General features: G+C 38.7%; 1 protein-coding gene across 1 annotated transcript in view; it reads left to right on the top strand.

Annotated features, from left to right (window-relative positions):
- NHSL1 (NHS like 1) overlaps positions 1-21,178 on the top strand; it is a 134,119-nt gene that overhangs the window by 93,611 nt on the left and 19,330 nt on the right. Inside the window, 1 exon segment of the mRNA XM_054697868.1 lies at positions 18,515-18,704. Within this exon segment, the coding sequence (XP_054553843.1) occupies positions 18,515-18,704 (190 nt within the window).

Genomic DNA, 21,178 nt, shown 5'->3' with positions numbered 1-21,178 from the left:
GCCCCTCTGTTGCCTAACTGATTTTCTCTCTTTCTTGCATAATAACCATCATCATAAAACTTTCAGGATTTTCTTTCATCTTGAAGAAACCCTCCTTTGACCTTTCATCACCCTCCAAATTCTGCCCCATTTTTCAGTTGCTCTTTATAATACAACTTCTCCAAAGAACTGTCTAGACTTGCTATTGGTATTGCCTTTCCTTACATCTCCTTTGAACTCTCTCCAAACAAACTTTTATCCCTAGCACACAGCTGAAGCAACTCTTGTTAAGTCCATTCATCACCTCTACCTTGCAAAATTTAGTGCTTAATTCTCAGACCTCATTTTACTAAACTTTTCAGCAGTATCTGAGTAGATTTCATAAGAAAAATCATATAAAAACCATAGATATTGGTAAGGTATTTGATATAATTCAATAGCCATTCTTGATTTAAAAAAATACTCATTAAACAGAGAAGTAGATACTTACACATTAAAAAAAAATATCTGCCATGTCATCAAATTCAACATAATTTTTAATGTCAAAATCAACATTTTTTTAAAGATTTATTTATTTATAGAAGAACTGGAGTACAGATCAGAGGCAAGGGAGGGTGAGAGAATTCACCAGAGACAGGACAGGGAGCAGAACAGGCAGACAGATCAACGACACTGCTGAGGGGAGCAGCGGGCAAGGCAGGAGAGGTCTGCTGCACCATGTGGGTGTCTTGCTGGCCAGCCGGGAATTGAACCTGCTCTGCAGAGGCTGTGGACAGCTTCACGGTGTGGTGCTCAACCCACCTCGCCACTGGGGAGGCCCCAAATTCAACATTTTTAATGAGCCATTCACAATAACAGACACATCATGAGACAGGGACAGTCACTGTCACTATCACTACATTGTATGGGAAGAATTAGCCACACAATTAGAAAAGTTGTAGAATAAGAGACACAAAAATGAGAATGACTAAGGTTATGTTATCACCCTTGATACAGTTAAGTTTATATGTTTGGTAAAAACCAGAATATACCAGTCAGAAAAACAAAATTTTGAAATGCTTTTAATAATCAGATTCTGTGATATAGTAAGGTATAAAATTAATTTTAAAAATCAATTTTGCTATCTATAAAAGCAAGTAAGAAGATACAATAGGAAAAAATATCTGCCAACAAAGGAACAGGATTAATTTGATAAGCAAAGTAAAAAATGATTTACATGAAACAGCTTTATATGCTACAGAAGATCACAAATTAGATTTGAATCAGTGCAAAGATATATCAAGCTTTTAGTTTAGATAACTCACTATCTGAAAAGCTGCCAATTGTGCCCAGTTAATTTATACAATTAACACAATACCAATAAAAAGTTGAGGAGTTGTTTTCTGTATGGGTTTGGAGTTCTTTTAGGGGGGACAGGAGGAGGAGAAAGGTCTACAGAAAGCTGAATCCAAGGGTCATCAGCTGGAAAGCCATAAAATAGAAGAGTAGTGAGGAAGGAGAACTGGTCTTGCCAGATATTAACCATATCGAGGCAGGAATGATTCCACTGTGTCTGCACGCTGTGCACACCGGTAGGGCAGAATTTAAAAACACAATGCAAAGTCCAGAAGTAGATCTCAGTCCTCACAGACATCAGAGTATGATCAAATTGGCCTTTAAAATCAGTTGGGAATCCAGTTACTGTAAAAGAGACTCCAAGCCAGCAGACTTCATGTTAAAATAAAACCCCTAACTGGAATTCATGTTCTTAAAAGTTGCTCTAACAGGGCCTCCCCGGTGGCACTGGGCGGTTAAGCGCTGGGCTGCAAAGCTGCCCGCAGCCTCTACAGCGCTGGTTCAATCCCCGGGCACCGGCGAGGGTCCCACATCGCGCGCAGACCTCCCCTGCTGCCCGCCACTCCCCTCAGCAGTGTGTTTCGTCAGTCTGCCTGTTCTGTTCCTGACTCTGGTGAATTCTCTCACCCTCCCGCACTTCTGACTGTACCCAGTGCTTGTCTAAATAAGTCTAAAAGAAAAAAAAAAAGTTGCTCTAATAGTGGGGGTCATTTTAAATACAGAGTATGTAGAAGTCAAATGAGAAGGAAAATTTTACTGGGAAAACCCTTTTCTTTGTATTAGGTTAACAGTTGGGGTTATGATGAGGAGAGCAGTGGGCCGTATAGAATAAGGGGTGCGATAAATTACCCAGTGCTTAAGCTACAAATGTTCTAACATTCAAGTAGATCTTCAGGATGGAAAACACCTAACATGTATTTATTTAGCAGAGCTGTTTTGTGTTTCCAATAGAATCACTCTCCTAAAATGAGAGTTGCTAATAAGGCAAATGTTAAGGACATATAAATTAGAACAGAGAACTTAGGGGATGTCTGGTTATTTTTTCTGGAATAATCATCTTAATGCAAAACAGTTACCAAGTAGAACTTTTGTTTATGGTCTGATAAAAGGTATTTTGCTAATGATACATACATGTATCTTTCAAACTGATGAGGTAATATATAGCAAAAACAAAAATTGTTTGAACTATTTCCAGCTTGCATATATTATGTCTGTCGTGTAAATATTAAACATGCTGTATGAAAAAAAGCTTTCTGTGAAGGGATTTAGAAATCCCACAAAATTTTTTTTCTTTTTGCAACTGTATAGTCAAAAGGAAATCGTTGCTTTAATTTTCTTCTAGTCATGAGAGTTTTTGTTTTTGTTTTCCAGTTTTCATTATGAAGCAGGTACTAACTACCAAAGACGTTTTTCAGTATTTGAAGGAAGATCAGTTACAGATGTCAATATACTTCCTCTGAGTTGACAAGGCATTTTCCCATCAGCCTTTTTTGGGAGTTATTTATATTTGACGATATACTCCTGAATCAGTGAAACATTCATAGAAGTCTCATTGTCTCAGCAGAAAGGATGTCAATTATGAGTGACTCAATCTCTTGTATAAAATTTACCCCCAAGCAGATTCATTTGGTCTGGGATTTATGGCAATAAATGGTTGGCTTTCATGGTATTGACAGAAACTGAAATTTTCTGTTTACTCTTATTCTTTGAACTGTCACCTTAGGTTCTGTTTTAGTCTTTGTTGATAAGAGATGTTTAAATCAAAGGAGGGCTTTGAAGAAGACTAAAGGACCATAGTCTTGCTCTGTAGCTGCAAATATGGGAGGCTTGTCTATCAGGATGCTGGAGGTCTCTGGTCTGGGGCGACTTTCCACCTGTTGCAGCTGGGTGGGCACAGATAAATGGCTTCCCTCTGAGCTTCAGTTTCCTCAACTGTGAAGAGCCATAAACCACATGTTCTGGTTGCACAGGACAGTCCCAGAGTGCAGCTGCTATCTTGGGTAATTATTAATAGCACCCCCTTTCACTTTCAAAGGCATTCTGGTTTTGAAAATAAATTACACAATTACCTTCCCTATCTCAGAGGTTTGTTGTGAGGTTGAAGTGAATTAAGGTATATAAAATCCTTAGCACAGTGCCTGGCATGTTGTATGTGCTCATGTCATGATGATTAGTATCATTAAACTGCTTGGTTCCAAACCAGACTTCAAAGAAAATGACTCAATGGACAATGTCTGTTTTTATGAAAATTTGGCCCCTCTCCCAATTCAGTCTAAGCTTTTCATTCCACCCACATAGAATTCCCTGCCGAAAGCAATGAGTTTGAGAGGTTTCAGCAACTACTAGAAACATCCAATTGTTGCATTTTCAACTGGCCATAGCAGTTCTGAATTTATAATGATAATAGAACATGTTAGAACATATCTAATTTTCCAAGGTGTTGTAATAATTATTACTATCACTTAAATGATCTGTGTATAGACTCAGAAGTAGGAAGGTACATTCCCAATATCACATAGCCAGAATGTCTCAGGGAGGGTATGGATGCAGGCATTGCCATAATTTATTTCTTTTCATTGCACCAGGTTGGTTACCCATGTTCTTCTCACTATGACTACTGTTATCATTTCATTCTGTCTTTGGCTTATCTGGTATTCATTCATTTATGCTTTTTTTCCCAAAAACTGTTTAAGTGCTGCCTGGTTTCAGTACATGAACACAGTCTCTGCTCTAGAGTAGCTTAGAGTCTAAGAAACATTTATGATGGTACTAGATGCTGTCCCTGCTTACTGGGTCTCCCTGTATTAGTGTTTCAGGACAGTGCAACATGGAGGAGTCAGCGCTGCCCCCACTATTCACAGCTCTGTAATTTGTAGCACCTGGTTACTCTGTACCCTTGCAGGCAAGGATGAGAAAATTGGGGCCTATCATTCCCAGGCCTTTATGCATTCAAACCCGTGAGGGTGTCTCTAGTAACTTGTTTGTTTCTCTTGTTGCACACATCCATTACAATGCAGTAAGACTCTATTCACTTAGCCTTCCCTTCTAGAGTGGGGGACAACATCCCCATCTCCATATTCCAACATAGAGTCAAGCACCTGGCACGTGGGAAAGTTCAGAAGCCAGAGACTATGTTCATTTGTATATGTGAATATATCTAATACTCACTGCAACCACCCAAGCACCTTTGTGCTATCACAGATGAGGCAACTATCTTGGAAAGATGACCTCACTTGCTTAAGATCACATAGCCTTTATTTTTATTTTATTATTTTTTTAAAGATTTATTTTATTTATACAAGAGCTGGGGTACAGGCCAGATGCGCAGGAGGGTGAGAGGATTCACCAGAGACAGAGTGGGGAGCAGAACAGGCAGACTGACGAAATACACTGCTGAGGGAAGCAGCTGGCAAGACAGGAGAGGTCTGCTTGCCATGTGGGTTGCTCTGAGGCTGGCGGGGATTGAACTGGTGCTGCAGAAGCTGCGGACAGCTTCAGAGCGCTGCGCTCAACTGCTTGTGCCACCAGTGAGGCCCCACATAGCTTTTAAAAAAATTTTTTTTTTCTTTTCTCTTTTTTTTTTCTGCATTTTTTTTTTAAGATTTATTTATTTATTTATACAAGCACTGGGTACAGTCAGAAGCGCGGGAGGGTGAGAGAATTCACCAGAGCCAGAGCGGGGAGCAGAGCAGGCAGAAGGACCGAAGTACACTGCTGAGGGGAGCAGCGGGCGGCAGGAGAGGTCTGCGCGCCATGTGGGACCCTCCTCCGGTGGCCGGGAAGCAGCTGGGGATCAAACCGGTGCTGCAGAGGCTGCAGGCAGCTTCGCAACCCAGCGCTCAATCGCTGCGCCACCGGGGAGGCCCACCCCACATAGCTTTTAAACACTGAAACTGAGACCTCTCTTTCTTAAAATACTACTGAGATATACTTTATATAAAATGTACAATTCATAAATTTTAACATGTTTATATACATGAGGCCATCTCCATAATCAAAATAGTGAACACAACCATCACCCCCAAAAGTGAACCAAGATTTAAATCCAGATTTATGACTCAGTAGCTACTGATTCTCTCCAACAATGAGAGTATGGAAACTGAGCCTTAGCTACAGTCTTTCCTACTAACCACCCCCTCAGGGGAAGTTTGAATGGTTGAAATATAATAAAAAGGACATCTTTCCCAACCCAGTTGTCTATCAATAAAAGAATGGATAAATCCATGTAGAAATGGAATGGAATATGTACCCCAGTGAAACAAATGAGCTATTGGCTCACATAGCATGATTATGTGTTAGAAATGTAATGGTAACATTACAAAAAGAATGATACCATTTTTATGAAGTCAAAGCAAACCTGCAGTTAGGCACATACATAACAAAAAATAATAGATTAACATAAAATTCAGAAGAATGGTTACCTCAGGGGTGACAGGGAGGAATACAGAAGTAGATAACTAGCTGCTAATACTTTAAGTCAGGAGTTGGGTAGTGAGTTCTTAAATTAATCATTAATAAAAAAAATCAATATAAGAAAATAATTTATCAGTCTACGTTATCTTTATCTACATTCTAACTTGTCTTTATTTTAAGGAAAAGATCATTTAATATGTGAAACTTTAAATCCATAATATTTTATTCCCATATATGGTAAGAATATCTAGAGCCCTTAAAAAAAAAAAAAAAGCTGTGTTTGTAGAAAAAGGCATAATGCACTGTATAGGAGAGAAGGACCAATTTATTGGTCCTTTATTTAATAATAACTTTATTTAATAATAACTAGATGCCATCCCAGAGTTGCTGGATAGGCCATGAACTGAGAGTGTTGAGTCCAGGAGGGAAGAAGGAATAAGGAGAGAACAGAAATGAATAGGCATGTCTCATGTCTTAATTAATTATGAGGTAGAAAAACATATAGCCCCCCCCCCAAAAAAAAAAAAAACGGCTGCAAACACTTTGACACCTCATAAAACTATCTGTGGTGGTAAAAACGAAGTCTCAAATCAAGAGAGGTTTAATTCTAGAAGGAAAAACACTGAACACTGAGTTGAGTATCTTGCAAAAAGGGCTGGATTGTATGTTGATGGCCTCTTAAATAGTGCTCCTCTAGTTTCATCTCTTCTGTATCTTTTTTTATGCTAAATGAATGCCATGTTTAGCTCTGGCTATAAGTAGGCTTTCTAATTTTTGAAAGTATAGCAAATTAAACAAAAATCCTGGGTGAATCTGAATTAAACAGTTAAGCCCACTTTTTGGCAACTTGGCCATCTGCCAAAGAGACCATATTTCAGTCCCACTGTCCATCTGGTGGCAACTTGTCTGATTTCTAGATAGGACCAAGTAGTCTCTGAAATGCAGGATTTACAGCATCCAAAATCTATAAAGCTACTAGTTTGGCAGGTGACTTCCCCCCTTTTTTTTTAAAGATTTTTTTTTTTTATTTATCAAGAGCTGGGGTACAGGCCAGAAGTGCAGGAGGGTGAGAGGATTCACCAGAGACAGAGTGGGGAGCAGAACAGGCACAGTGACTGAAATACACTGCTGCGGGGAGCAGTGGGCAAGACAGGCGAGGTCTGCCGTGCCATGTGGGAATCTCCCTGGCCGGCCAGGAATCAAACCTGTGCTGCAGAGGCTGCGGACAACTTCAGAGCCCTGTGTTCAACCCGCTGTGCCACTGGGGAGGCCCCCGACTTCCCTTTTTATTTATTTTTTAAGATTTTATTTATTTATTTATACAAGCACTGGGTACAGTCAGAAACGTGGGAAGGTGAGAGAATTCACCAGAGCCAGAGCTGGGAGCAGAACAGGCAGACCGATGAAATACACTGCTGAGGGGAGCAGCGGTTGTGTGAGGAGAGGTCTGCGCATCATGTGGGACCCTCGCCCGGAGGCTGAGGGTCGAACCAGCACTGTGGAGGCTGCAGGCAGCTTCACAGCCCAGCGCTCAACCACTGCACCACCGGGCAGGCCCCCCGACTTCCTTTTTTAAATTAAGCAATTTAATGTGGGGAATTGTGGCTTCCTCAGTTTAACGTTGGCTTTCCATTCCTCCCAGGGCCAACGTATTGGATATTGCTGAGCACGATTGACTAATTGACAGTTTTGTAAACCGCATTTAAATTCTGAAAGCAAGACAACTTTAAAATTGACATTTAAAGGTCCCTAATATTAAGGAATTCCATTAACATGAAGTGTGACCACAGTACTTGAATTATTCTCTTCTTAACCAGGCTCAAAACGTCAAGCTGGTGAATGACAGAGCAAGGAAGCTGATCTTACTGGTTTTTACTCCAGAGTGTAATGTTCTGTCCACTCTCTGATGCTGTGGGTTTTTACAGATTTTCAGAAGGTTTTCCACTTACTTAGAGATATAAATGGAGATTTTATTTTTAGATCAGAAAACCTAGTACAGCAGTTCTTCAGATAGCATCATTTCATTCCGCATTATTTTGTTCAACACTGTTTCCATATAATATTGATGGGGGAGGGGGGGAGTCCCAGCCAAGGAAATGACAAGCCTCGAGGCTCTGCTTTTGTTATAGCATCCTTTTGCTTTTAAGAACCAGTTTCCAAGAAACTTTTGATGCTATTAAGTGGAACTTCCTATCATTTATTGCAAATATTGCTATGTTGTTTACACTATTCAGCATCAGAGACTTAGTCAGGTCTGGGTTCCAATCCCTGTTGTGAACTTTCACAAATACAGTATCTTTACTTAATTTCCTTATTTCTAAAACATAACTAATGCCGTAAAGATTACATGAGGAGCCAGTTCCTGCACAACCTACAGCCCAGGGACAAGGTATATAGCAACTAGTTACTAAGTGGTGAACCATTTTAGTTAAAATTCCAAAATAGCTCTCTCTAATTCTTAATTAAAGCCTCCTGGAACTTAGGTTCTCATGGGAGAGACAAACAAGACAATAACTAAAAAACATGTATATACATTAATATATGTATATATGTAAAATATATGCACATTAGGAGTATTACTGAAAAACGATATAAAATATTGGGAAACAATTAAAATTTTAGGTAGGGTGAATAGGTAAGACCTAAGAAGAAAGGGCCTCTTAAGAAAACACCTGACAAAAAATGTGTTACTTGTGAGTTCCCAATAGAAGAATTTTTCAGATAGTGGATGCATCAAGTACAAGGGTCCTGAGGCAGGAATGCTCACAAAGAACTGCATGGAAGATGGTGTGACTAGAGTAGAAAACAAGTAGGAGATAAGATAGTACTAGATGAGGTCAGAGATTGCCAGTTTGTAAATTATGTAGGTCATAGTAAGGATGGGAGAGAATTTGAGCTGGGGAGCAGTATGGACTGACTTTTATTTTAAAAGGATTCTTCTGGTTGCCACATTGAAAACAGACTGTTGGATATGGGGAGGAAGAGAAGAGGGTGGACAAAAGGGCAGATGCTGGGATACCAGTTAAGAGTCTACCATGTCAATCCAGAGCATTACAAAATCGACTTTAATGGAGTAATTACCATGTGTTACTCCTTTGAGATGCAGGAGGTTTTCCTATGCCCTTGTTGTATATTTATAGATACTGGGAAGGGTAAGAGTCAGATCACTCTTTTATTCAAGAGTTACATGTAAGTGAAAACAATATATGTATACTCCGTGCCTATATTCTTTGGCTCAACAGGTCTTTGAAATTTATTCTTGCTATGTGTATCAGTAGCTTGTGTCTTTTTATTGTTGATTTATAACCATTTTGTGGACATATCCATTTACTTGCTCACAGATGTTTGGGTTGTTTCTAGTGTCAAAATATTTCCCAGATGGCTGCAGCATTTTACATTTAAACTAATAATATAGAAGAGTTTTGTTGCTCTACATTTTAATCAATCGTTATTAGTCTCCAGTTTTTTATTTTTCTTTAGTAGACAGTGGTGCTGTACATAGTCACATTGGCTTGTAACTTCATCTGTGCTTGTAGCACTTTGTTAGTTGTCATGCCAGATCTATCCCTGCTGGCAATCCCATGGCAATAAGGCTACCTTGAAGTACTGTTTCACTGTGATAGCTGTCGATTCTCACACCATTCTCACAGTCAACTAACAGAAAGGTTACTGGGGTTGATAAGCACCACTGAGACACACACACAAGAGAGACACACACACACATACACACATACACTCAGCCTTATTATCCCACAGCAGGCATCATATGCATGCCCTTGTGTTCTTTGTTCTCCTTCACCCTGAAGTTTTGCTTTTCTGTCCTTTAAGCCTGTTTGGTTAAGATTTGTTTCCTATCACCTTCAAAATTTGTGCTTATTTCAAGGTTGCCTGAAAAATTACTTCTATATCAGAAAATTGGAGTAACCTACCAATTTATAGATTGAGATTTCATTTCAGACATGTAAGCTCTGTGAACTGCCATGAAATTCTCAAATTAAAATTAGTTTTAATTTACATGTATATGTGTGTGTGTATATCTGCACCTTATAGGTAAGGAATCTATATTATAAGTGAAATGTAACAAGAGCATCACAATTGCAAAAAGCAATATGACTTAGCATCTACTGCTGCTGTTGCTTCAAAAATCCCTGTGATTATCTTCAAGGACTTTAGGAGCCGTAATCATTTTAACCACATTGGATCAAACATGAATGAAGGTGATGAAATTTGGTATCATAATCAGATGTCAGCAACATATGCTCATTATAACTTAATATATTTATTTGTCAGTTTAATGACTACATTAGTTCACATTTTCCTTAGGTGGGAAAAAAACTACTTGATCACTTTAAAGAAGTCAGAAATACATGGAGATGTCTAATGATGTGATTTATACTTTATTTCCACAATGCATTTATTATTGCTAGTCATATTGCAATATAAGAAAAAAATGGATACTTGTCAATTCATGGTTTTTCTTTCCAAAAGTACACCTTCATGTCTATGATATTTAGCCACCGTAGTCATTTGCACAGATAACATTTCATTAGGTTCTAAGAAAACTCCTTATGGAATGTGGGAGGACGTAAAACTCTATTTTTTTTTAAAGATTTATTTTTGTTTATACAAGAACTGGGGTATAGGCCAGAGGCACGAGAGAGTGAGAGAATTCATCAGAGACAGAGTGGGAAGCAGAACAGGCAGACAACTGAAAGCACTGCTGAAGGGAGCAGCGGGTGAGACAGGAGAGGTCTGCCACGCCATGTGGGATTCTCCCAGCCAGCCGGAAATTCACAGCGCTGTGCTCAACCCGCTGCGCCACTGGGGAGGCCTAAAACTCTATTTGAAAGCAAAGGAAACCTCAGGGTCAGGAATAGCCTCAGGGTTGCTTGTAAAGTGTAAGTCAGAATCAGGTCTTTCGGCTCTTAGTCCTAGGGTCCTGTCCCCACTACCACACCACTTTCATTTGCTCTTGTGTTGTCCTTTTCAGATTTGTAGAATTCTGGTAATTGTAGAACAGATACAAATGTTTTGCAACAAGACTGATTCAATAGCAGTAAACAGCAACACATGTTCTGTCTGGGATTTCTAACTGATGCATTTCTGTACATTTCTTTTTTTTTTTTTTATAATAAATTTTATTTTTATATTCCCCATACAATTTCAACCACCCCATTTTGACCCCAATCCCTCCCCTCCCTCCACCCACCCCCCCAAAAGTGTCTCTGGTTCATAGATTTTTGTTGATTTTGATTTTCACTTTCTTACAGTTATTCATTTTCCTGGTCCCTTATTTAAGTTTTCTAGATTCCTGCTATGAGTGAGACCATCCGGTATTTTTCTTTTTCTTTCTGGCTTATTTCGCTGAGCATGATCCCTTCCAGCGCCATCCATGTTGCTGCAAATTGCATGTGTTTATCTTTTTTGAATGCTGAGTAATATTCCATGGTATATATGTACCACATCTTCTTGATCCAGTCATCTATTTTTGGGCATTTGGGCTGTTTCCAAAGCTTGGCTATTGTAAATAGTGCTGCTATAAACATAGGGGTGCAGATGCTCTTTGGAATTGATGTTTCTGTGTCCTTTGGGTAAATACCTAGGAGTGGAATTGCTGGATCATATGGAAGCTCTATGTTTAGTAGGTCAAGAAATCTCCACACAGCTCTCCATAGTGGTTGGACCAGTTTGCACTCCCACCAACAGTGCAGAAGAGTTCCTTTTTCTCCACACCCTCGCCAACATTTGGTGTTGCTAGTTTTTTTTTTTTTGTTTGTTTGTTTGTTTTTTTTAAAGATTTATTTATTTATTTATACAAGCACTGGGTACAGTCAGAAGCACGGGAGGGTGAGAGAATTCACCAGAGCCAGAGTGGGGAGCAGAGCAGGCAGAAGGACCGAAGTACACTGCTGAGGGGAGCAGCGGGCGGGAGGAGAGGTCTGCGCGCCATGTGGGACCCTCCTCAGGTGGCCGGGGAGCAGCCAGGGATCGAACCGGTACTGCAGAGGCTGCGGGCAGCTTCACAACCCAGCGCTCAACCGCTGCGCCACCGGGGAGGCCTGTTGCTAGTTTTTTTAATATGTGCCATTCTCACTGGTGTGAGATGGTATCTCATGGTAGTTTTGATTTGCATTTCCCTGATTACAAGTGATGTTGAACATTTTTTCATATGCCTGTTGGCCATTTGCATTTCCTCTTCAGAGAAGTTTCTTTTTAGTTCTTCTGCCCATTTTTTGACTGGATTATTTTCTTTGTTGTTGTTGAGTCTCATCAGCTCTTTGCAGATTTTTGTGATCAATCCTTTATCATTAGTGTTGGGTGCAAAAATGTTCTCCCAGTTGGTGGGGTTTCTCTTTGTTTTTGTTATTGTCTCTTTTGCTGTGCAGAAGCTCTTTAATTTGATGTAGTCCCAGCTGTTTATCTTTGCCTTCACTATCACTGCTTTGGGTGATATGTCTGTAAAGATGTCTTTGATGTGCAAATCACGTAGTGTTTCGCCTATATTTCCTTCTATGTATTTTATGGTTTCAGGTTTTATGTCTAGTTCTTTAATCCATTTTGAGTTGGTTTTTGTGTATGGTGTGAGGTAGTAGTCAAGCTTCATTCTTTTGCATGTAGCGACCCAGTTTTCCCAGCACCATTTATTGAACAGACTTTCTTTGCTCCAATGCATATTCTTTGCTCCTTTGTCAAATATTAGTTGACCATAAATCTGTGGGTTTATTTCTGGATTTTCTATTCGATTCCATCGGTCTGTGTGTCTGTTCTTGTTCCAATACCATGCAGTTTTGATGATTATGGCTTTGTAGTATAGCCTGAAATCTGGGAGTGTGATGCCTCCATTCCCTTCTTTTTTTTTCAGGAGAGCTTTGGCTATTCGGGGTTTTAGGTGATTCCATATGAATTTCATCAATAATTGTTCTATTTCTTTGAAGAATAACATTGAAATTTTTATTGGAATAGCATTGAATCGGTATATTGCTTTTGGTAGGATGGCCATTTTAATAATGTTTATTCTTCCAATCCATGAGCAGGGGATGTCTTTCCATTTCTTTGTATCTTCTTCTATTTCTTTTAACAGTGTTTTATAGTTTTCTTTGTAAAGGTCCTTTACCTCTTTTGTTAGATTTATTCCCAAGTATTTGATTTTTTTTGTTTCGATAATAAAGGGGACGGTTTTTTTCATTTCTTCTTCTTCAGATTTATTGTTAGTGTATAGGAAGGCTTCTGACTTTTGCATGTTGATTTTGTATCCTGCCACTTTGCTGAACTGATTGATGAGTTCAATTAGTTTTTCTATGGAGTTTTTGGGGTTCTCTATGTACATTATCATATCATCTGCAAATAGTGATAGTTTGACTTCTTCTTTTCTTATTTGGATTCCTTGTATGTCTTTCTCTTGTCTTATTGCTCTGGCTAGGACTTCCAGTATTATATTGAAAAGCAGTGGTGAGAGTGGACATCCTTGTCTTGTTCCAGATCTTAATGGAAATGCTTTCAGCTTTTCACCATTGAGAATGATACTGGCTGTTGGCTTGTCGTATATGGCCTTTATGATGTTGAGGTGTGTTCCTTGTATCCCAAGAATTTCAAGGGCTTTTATCATGAATGGGTGTTGCACTTTGTCGAAAGCTTTCTCGGCATCTATTGATATTATCATATGGTTTTTATATTTCTTTTTGTTGATTTGTTGGATAACGTTGATTGATTTTCGGATGTTGAACCATCCCTGTGTCCCTGGAATGAATCCTACTTGGTCGTGGTGAATTACCTTATGGATACACTGTTGGATTCTGATAGCTAAAATTTTATTGAGGATTTTTGCATCAGTGTTTATTAGGGAGATTGGCCTATAGTTTTCTTTTTTTGTGTTGTCCTTGTTCGGTTTTGGTATTAGTGTAATGTTGGCTTCATAGAACGTGTTAGGTATTATACCTTCCTTCTCAATTTTTTGGAAGAGTTTGTGAAGGATAGGCACTAATTCGTCTCTGAATGTTTGGTAGAATTCATTTGTAAATCCATCAGGTCCTGGGCTTTTGTTTTTGGGGAGATTTTTGATTACCATTTCAATTTCGCTAATTGTAATTGGTCTGTTTAGGTGTTCTATTTCTTCTTTATCTAGCTTTGGGTGATTGTAGAGTTGTAGGAATTTGTCCATCTCCTCTAGATTGTTGAACTTGTTTCCATATAACTGTTCATAGTAGTTATTAATTATTCTTTTGATTTCTGCTGTGTCCGTTGTGATTTCTCCTCTTTCATTTATTATCCTATTTATTTGTGCTTTCTCCCTTTTTGCCCTTGTGAGCCTGGCTAGGGGTTTATCTATTTTATTTATTTTTTCGAAGAACCAGCTCTTGGTTTCATTGATCTTTTGGATTGTTTTTTTAGTTTCGATTTCATTTATTTCTGCTTTGGTTTTTATTATTTCTTTTCTTCTGGTTTTGGGTTTTTTTTTGTTGTTCTTTTTCTAGATCTTTGAGCTTCGAGATTAGGTTGTTTCTTTGAGTTCTTTCTTGTTTCTTGATGTGAGCATCTATTGCTATATATTTTCCTCTTATTACTGCTTTTGCTGCATCCCATACATTTAGGAAATTGGTGTCCTCCTTGTCATTCAACTCAAAGAATTTTTTAATTTCTTTTATCTCCTCGTTAGTCCAGTGGACTTTCAGTAGTGTGGGTTTCAATCTCCACGAGGTAGGAGAGTACCTTGCCTTCTTTTTATGGTTTATTTCTAGTTTGATGCCTTCATGGTCAGAAAAGATGGTTGGTATGATTTCAATCTTGGTGTATCTGTTGATGTTTGTCTTGTGCCCCAGTATATGATCGATCCTAGAGAATGATCCGTGTGCGCTTGAGAAAAATGTATACTCAGATTTTTTTGGGTTTAGTGTTCTATATATGTCTGTTAAGCCCAAGCACTCTAGATCCTTATTTAGAGCTTTAGTGTCTTTACTTATTTTTTGTCTTGTTGATCTATCCATTGTTGATAGTGGTGTGTTGAAGTCTCCCACTACGTATGTGTTTTCTCTGATGTCTGTTTTCAGAGATGCCAATAATTGTCTGATGTATTTTGGTGCTCCTTCGTTTGGTGAATATATGTTAATGAGTGTTATTTCTTCTTGAAGTATTGTCCCCTTGATCATAATGTAATGACCACTGGGGTCTCTTTTTATCTTTTTAAGTTTGAAATTTGTTTTATCTGATATGAGTATAGCTGTTCCTGCCTTCTTTTTTGGTCCATTTGCTTGTAGAATTGTTTTCCATCCTTTAACTTTGAGTCTATTTTTATCTTTTGCAGCTAAATGTGTTTCCTGGAGACAGCAAAAGGTTGGGTTTTGTTTCTTAATCCAGCCTGCAACTCTGTGTCTTTTTATTGAAGAGTTTAGTCCATTTACATTTAGAGTTAGTATTGATATGTTAGCATCTGTATTTGCCATTGTGTTTGTCTTTCCTTTGATTTTATTTAGTTATTCTTTTAATAACTTTCTTTGGCCTTTTGTTGTTTTTCGTCCCTCTGAGGTTCTGGTTTTAGGACTCCTTGTAGTATTTTTTGGAGTGGGGGTTTAGTCGTAATAAAATTCCGGAGTTTCTGTTTGTCTGGGAAGGTCCTTATTCTTTCTTCAAAGAGGAAGGAGAGCTTTGCGGGATAGAGTATTCTTGGTTGGCATCTGTTTTCTTGGAGTCTGTTGACTATGTCCCTCCACTCTCTCCTTGCCCGTAGTGTTTCTTCAGAGAAGTCTGATGTCAGTCTGATTGGTTTCCCTTTGAATGTTATCTGTTTCTTCCCTCTTGTTAGTTTCATTATTTTTTCCTTGTCTTGGATTCTTGGGAGCTTTACTATTATGTGTCTTGCTGTATTTTTCCTTTCGTCATGGAAGTTTGGTGTTCTTCTTGCTTCTTGTATATCAATTTTCAGCTCCTTCTTCGCGTTTGGGAAGTTCTCTTCAATTATATCCATGAATATTTTCTCTGTTCCTACATCTCTCTCCTCTCCTTCTGGGATTCCTATAACTCTTATATTTCCTTTCCTCATGGAGTCAGATAGTTCCCGATCTTTCTTCGGTCTTTTTCCTTCGTACTTCTCCTTCCTTTTCTGTTTTAGTTCTTTTTATTTCTGTGTCTTCAAGAGTACTTATTTGTTCTTCCATTTCATCTATTCTGCTTTCATTGCTTTTCCCAGAGTTCTTTAGCGTCTCCATTAATTCTTTGATCTCCTGCATTTCTTTTACTTCCCTCTTTAGGGGCTCAATTTCATTCTTCTGGTCATTAATTATTTTCCCCTTATCATTGTTTTCCTTTATGACTTCTGTCAGTTTTTTAATCACAGCAATTTTAAATTCTCTATCTGGAAGGCTCAGAAGTTCTTCCAAGTTACTGTCGTTGCAATCTGGTAGATGGTTTTCTTTTTGCGGTGTGCTTTTTTGCTGAGGAGTTGCTGGGTTGCATGTGGTTTTTCTACTCCCTACTGCCTGTTTTCTAATTTGCCGTATTCCTTGTGACACTGTGTTGCTGGTACTGGCCGGCATCTTGGGCAACCTTCCCAGCTCACCACTGGCTCCTCTGGGGAACTTCTGCTGGGTTCACAAGTCTCCAGCAAAGAAAGGTCCCTGCTACAAAATGGCAATGCGGGAACGTGCTCCCCTGCACGCCCGGTCTGCCCCAGTGGTGGGTGCTGCTCCCCTCTGGGCTGGAACTGCAGGCTAGAAGGCACCCGGCATGGGCAAGCCTCCCAGCTTACCTCTGTCTCCTCGGTAGCCTTCTGCTGGGTTCACACAGTCTCCAGCAAGAAAGGTCCCTGCTGCAAAATGCCAGTGCAGGAGACGCGCTCCCCTGCACGCCCGGTCTGCCCCAGCGGAGGGTGCTGCTCTCCTCTGGGCTGGAACTGCAGGCTAGAAGGCGCCCGGCATGGGCAAGCCTCCCAGCTTACCTCTGGCTCCTCGGTGTGCCTTCTGCTGGGTTCACACAGTCTCCAGCAAGAAAGTTCCCTCTTGCAAAATGGCGATGCGGGAACGCGCTCCCCTGCACGCCTGGTCTGCCTCTGTACATTTCTTACCAAAGTCCTCTTAGAAACTTGTATTCAATCTAGAGGACATCAACATGTGCTTATTAATGATAGATAAATCTTCACAAACATAACACTGAGTGAAAGAAGAAAGTTGCAAAAGAGAACCTACAATGTGATTCCCTCTATGTGTGCAAAGACAGGCAGAGAAAGCGGTGGTGTCAGAAGTCAGGATGCCAGGTGCTGTTCAGGGGTGTGAGGTTGGGGAGGAGGTGAGGTGGGTTGACCTAGGGACTGACTGCGCAGGTATTTCTTTGGGAAGGTTCACTGACTTTTTATCTGTAAGTAAATTTCAAATAGAATTTTAAATACCCTATTTTCATGGGTGTTCGTTTAAGCACTTCCAACTTGGGAAACCTATACATTTATTATATTTTTTTTGGTTAATCCACAAATTTTTTATGATACCCTCGTAACCCCTCCAAAAACCTATCCTCATTGGTCAACTTTGGAGGATGGTAAGAAATCAACTTATTCTGAAAATTGAAAAGTAATGGAAAAGATTTCAGCATTTATTCTTTTACTCCTGTGTAACTATCTCAGAGTAATCAAATTATTGATGGGGGGGTCTCCTTGGTGGTACAGGGGTTAAAGTCTCAGCACTGTGAAGCTATCCGCAGCCACTGCAGCACGAATTCAATCCCTAGCCAGGGAGCTGACCCACATGACACAGCAGACCTCTCCTGTCTTACCCACTGCTCCCCTCAGCAGTGTATTTCAGTAGATCTGTCTGTTCTGCTCCCCATTCTGTCTCTGGTGAATCTTCTCACCCCACACACCTCTGACTGTACCCCAGTTCTTGTATGCATAAATAAATCTTTTTAAAAAATCATTGATGGGGTGACAGTTCCCTTTACAGAATTATTTCAAATGACACCCAGTTACTATAATTATAAAGTACCATTTCCCAACAAAAGTCAATTACCCTTTTATTGTTGTTTTCATCCCAGAATGCTTAACACTTCCTTGTGATGGAACCAGCTGCCATGAATTTGTAGTGAGGCGTCTCCTAAAGTGCTTGCCAAAACAGCTGTCCTTTTAAAGATATTATGGGCAGAAAGGGTTGAAGAATGTGTGCTCCCCCTCAACCCCTCCACTCCCATTAGGATGTTCATCTACATCAAAACAGACAGTGCTAGAACGTTTCCATGGGATTCTGATAAGGCCCACAGTCGAGCTTCAGTCAGCTTCTTGTAATCTAACAATTTCACACTGATTTTTGTCCACCTAAATGGTTTCAGAGGAGCACAAATAGTTGAACAACAGCTCTGTTATGTCAAAAGTGTTCCTTGAGGTCAGCACCTTAACGAAATGAGATTGAGGTGCTAGAAATGACTTGGAGCAAAACTAAATTTTAATAAAAAATGGAAACTCTTGGCCACAAGCCATCATGGTGTTTCTTTGGCTTCGAATGTTAAACTAAATCCGACCACAGTAAATGTAGGAAAAACAGAGAGAACTTAAAAAGCTTCTGTGGGTCAGCTAAGCCTTTGCGGTCCCTCATGGTTGAGACCAAGGAGTACGTGAAGCGCATATATTAAGGGGTCATGCCTAAGATGATGAGCGCTTCCCTGCAAACCACTGCTTATGTTCTGAATGTCACCAATTTTTTTGCTTGCTTCAAATCAGTTCAAGGTTTTTTTTTACTTTAGTAGGAAGTGTATTTTTAAATGTTCTTGCCAGCTATTTACACACTATGGCTTCTTACTTTTCTCCCCACTGCAGTCTTCTATATCTTCATCAGAAGAAAGACTTGTTTCCATCAGGAGACCTAAAACGCCAACCTCAAATGACTTCTCTGACCTTAACACTCAAACGAACTGGACCAAGTCACTTCCCTTGCCAACCCCAGAGGAGAAGATGCGACAGCAAGCCCAAGCAGTCCAGGCTGATGTGGTTCCTATTAACATAACTGGTATGCTTTGCTCTGTAGACGGGTTCAAAATGTACCTGGGAGAATGCCTGTGGCTTTTGGTTTGTTATCTGCTCAGCATTTCATGTATATATCAAAGGTAAAAGCTACCATCTGGCTTCCTATTCTTTGTTAAATGAAGGAAAGACTAAAACTCCGATTGCTTATTAGATTAGAAGGTTATCATCGAAGATTGACATCAGAGAATGCAGTGGCCCAGACACTCACCTAATGTGTGTCTTTTTTACTTGAATTGCTTTTTTAAAAATACTTTGGTTATATGGGGATATCTTCTAAATGTGGTACTGGGTAAGAAAAAATTATTTTCTTTCTAAAGGGCTATTTTCAGTAATATTTATAGAAGTGGAGATAATAGATTTGTGATATTTCTGAAGAATAGATTTTCCTACCTCCTTGTTTTCTCAAGTAGGAAAATGGAAAAATTACCTTAAATAAAAACATCAAGTGATTAGCAATAACTATAATTTTTTTAAACTTGGGTTGGCAAAATTATATTTTGATCTCCATAATTTGAATTCTACAATCTTTAAATAAAAATCCATTCCTTCTGAATATTAAATTCTTAGAACACATTTCATGAAGCTGGAATGTGAATATTAATTGTTAAATGCGAAATTTAAAATGTGCTGAGGTTTTAAACATCTGTGATAATAAAAGTGACAAATAACAAGGCATAAAAAACTCAAAGACCATATTTCACAAATTTAGAAGCACTATTAAAAATATCAACATTTTTCTGTGTTGTCACTTTATAGTCCACAAAGAGTGCAGGCCAGTGGCTTAGGGCATGTACAATAGATGTATTAGGAGTTAATAACTTCAGCCATTGGAGCGTGTGTTCAAGAAAATTAGATAGTACTAATAGTCAGCATTGATAAACAGTACAAATACAGCAAGGTCTAAGGGCCAGAAGCTAAAAGAATCAGATGACCAATAAAGACGGGTTTTCATAAAACATTAGGATGAAAACCCATTGCACTTGTATACTTCTGAGTCTGTTGCTGTTAAAAAAACTTTTTGCCATAGCATCGGTGAGCTTGTGGGGGACGATTAAGAGTTTGATAATTATAGAAGAATTTTTTAAAACCTTCCAGGACATTTAAAAATTACATTTAGATCTCTATTTTGAATCCCAGAGAAATTCAATAAAAAAGTACATGAATTATTTTAAATTCCCTGTGCATTTTCCCTCAGTTATTAGACTTAAGCCTGGGAAGAATATCATGCCATTTTAATCCATCTTCTTTACAGTTAACGTTGTTGATCTTTCTGAGTATGATTCTCATTCACCTTGAACATATTTTTAAAGATGATTTTTTATAAGTAACTATGTTTCAGAATAAAGTATAATGTTCGTTTGTTGATGAACTACATGGGCAAATATTTTCTGTAGGAAGATGCATTACATTATTTGATTGAATGCAGCAGAAATATAATTATATATGATTAAATGCCTCAAAAATAATATTATAAGGTATTGTGCTAAGAAAAATGACAACCCTTAATGGAGTTAGAAAAAAAGGCATTACCACAGGGTCAGGAAATTTAAAACAGAGTGACTAGAATTTCAGGAATAAGGATTTATTTGCCTTGAAATACATTGTCATAACAGGAGACAGTGTTGTTTCTTCGAGCCTTAATTCTCTCTTGTTTGGTAACTAAGTGGATATGAATTACATAGAGTTTAAAAGGTCTCAAAATGCCACAGGGGAAAGGTGAATGACAATATAGAAGATGAGAGGAATGAGTTATGTTGAAACGCAATTTATGTTTAATTGAGTGATTAACATTTTCAGAAAAGGAAGAAATTGAGTATAATCATACATTTATTGATCCATTGTCTGGATCCATGTATTCACATACACATAAAGAGATTAGTTTTTCTAATATACTGCTAAAAAGAAGCATTAAATTTAAAATTTTTACTTTTAGTAGCCAGCCTAACACAGGTTAGACTAACTTCCTGCTCTTTCACTGATTTATTTCTAAAGCTCTAGAAGACTTGAGATAAAAAATGTAGCTCCCTGTGGGGAATTGTCATGTGCTTATTTACTTGGGTGTACATTGACTCTTTTGTTTGGTTTTCTGTCAGTTTCAGCAGGAGAAAGAAATGCTGATAAATATATTATTTCAAATCCAGAGTAAAGCCCTGTAGGCACAGAGGTAAAAATTAGCACAGTGAGCTGTCCGTTTAGAAATCAACTTAATCCCTTTAGTCATAGTCCTGGGGGACTCAGCATCCTCTAAGAACTGAAGAGAAAAAAAACAGAAATAAAATTTACAGATAAACATAGTGGGTAAGCTTACTTAGCCAGTTTTTATTAACCAGCTTTGTACTGGTGTTTGAGCTAACTAAATGTATTTCTCAGTAGTAACCATGACTAACTAATGCCATTTTTCAATGAAAAGAAGTGATTCAATTCCTCTCCATTCAACAGATATTTGCTAAATAACTA

Source organism: Talpa occidentalis, unplaced genomic scaffold (genome assembly GCF_014898055.3).
Source record: "Talpa occidentalis isolate TD23 unplaced genomic scaffold, MPIMG_talOcc4v2.1 talOcc4.2, whole genome shotgun sequence".
Taxonomy (NCBI): domain Eukaryota; kingdom Metazoa; phylum Chordata; class Mammalia; order Eulipotyphla; family Talpidae; genus Talpa; species Talpa occidentalis.
This window is presented reverse-complemented; position numbering and strand designations above follow the sequence as displayed.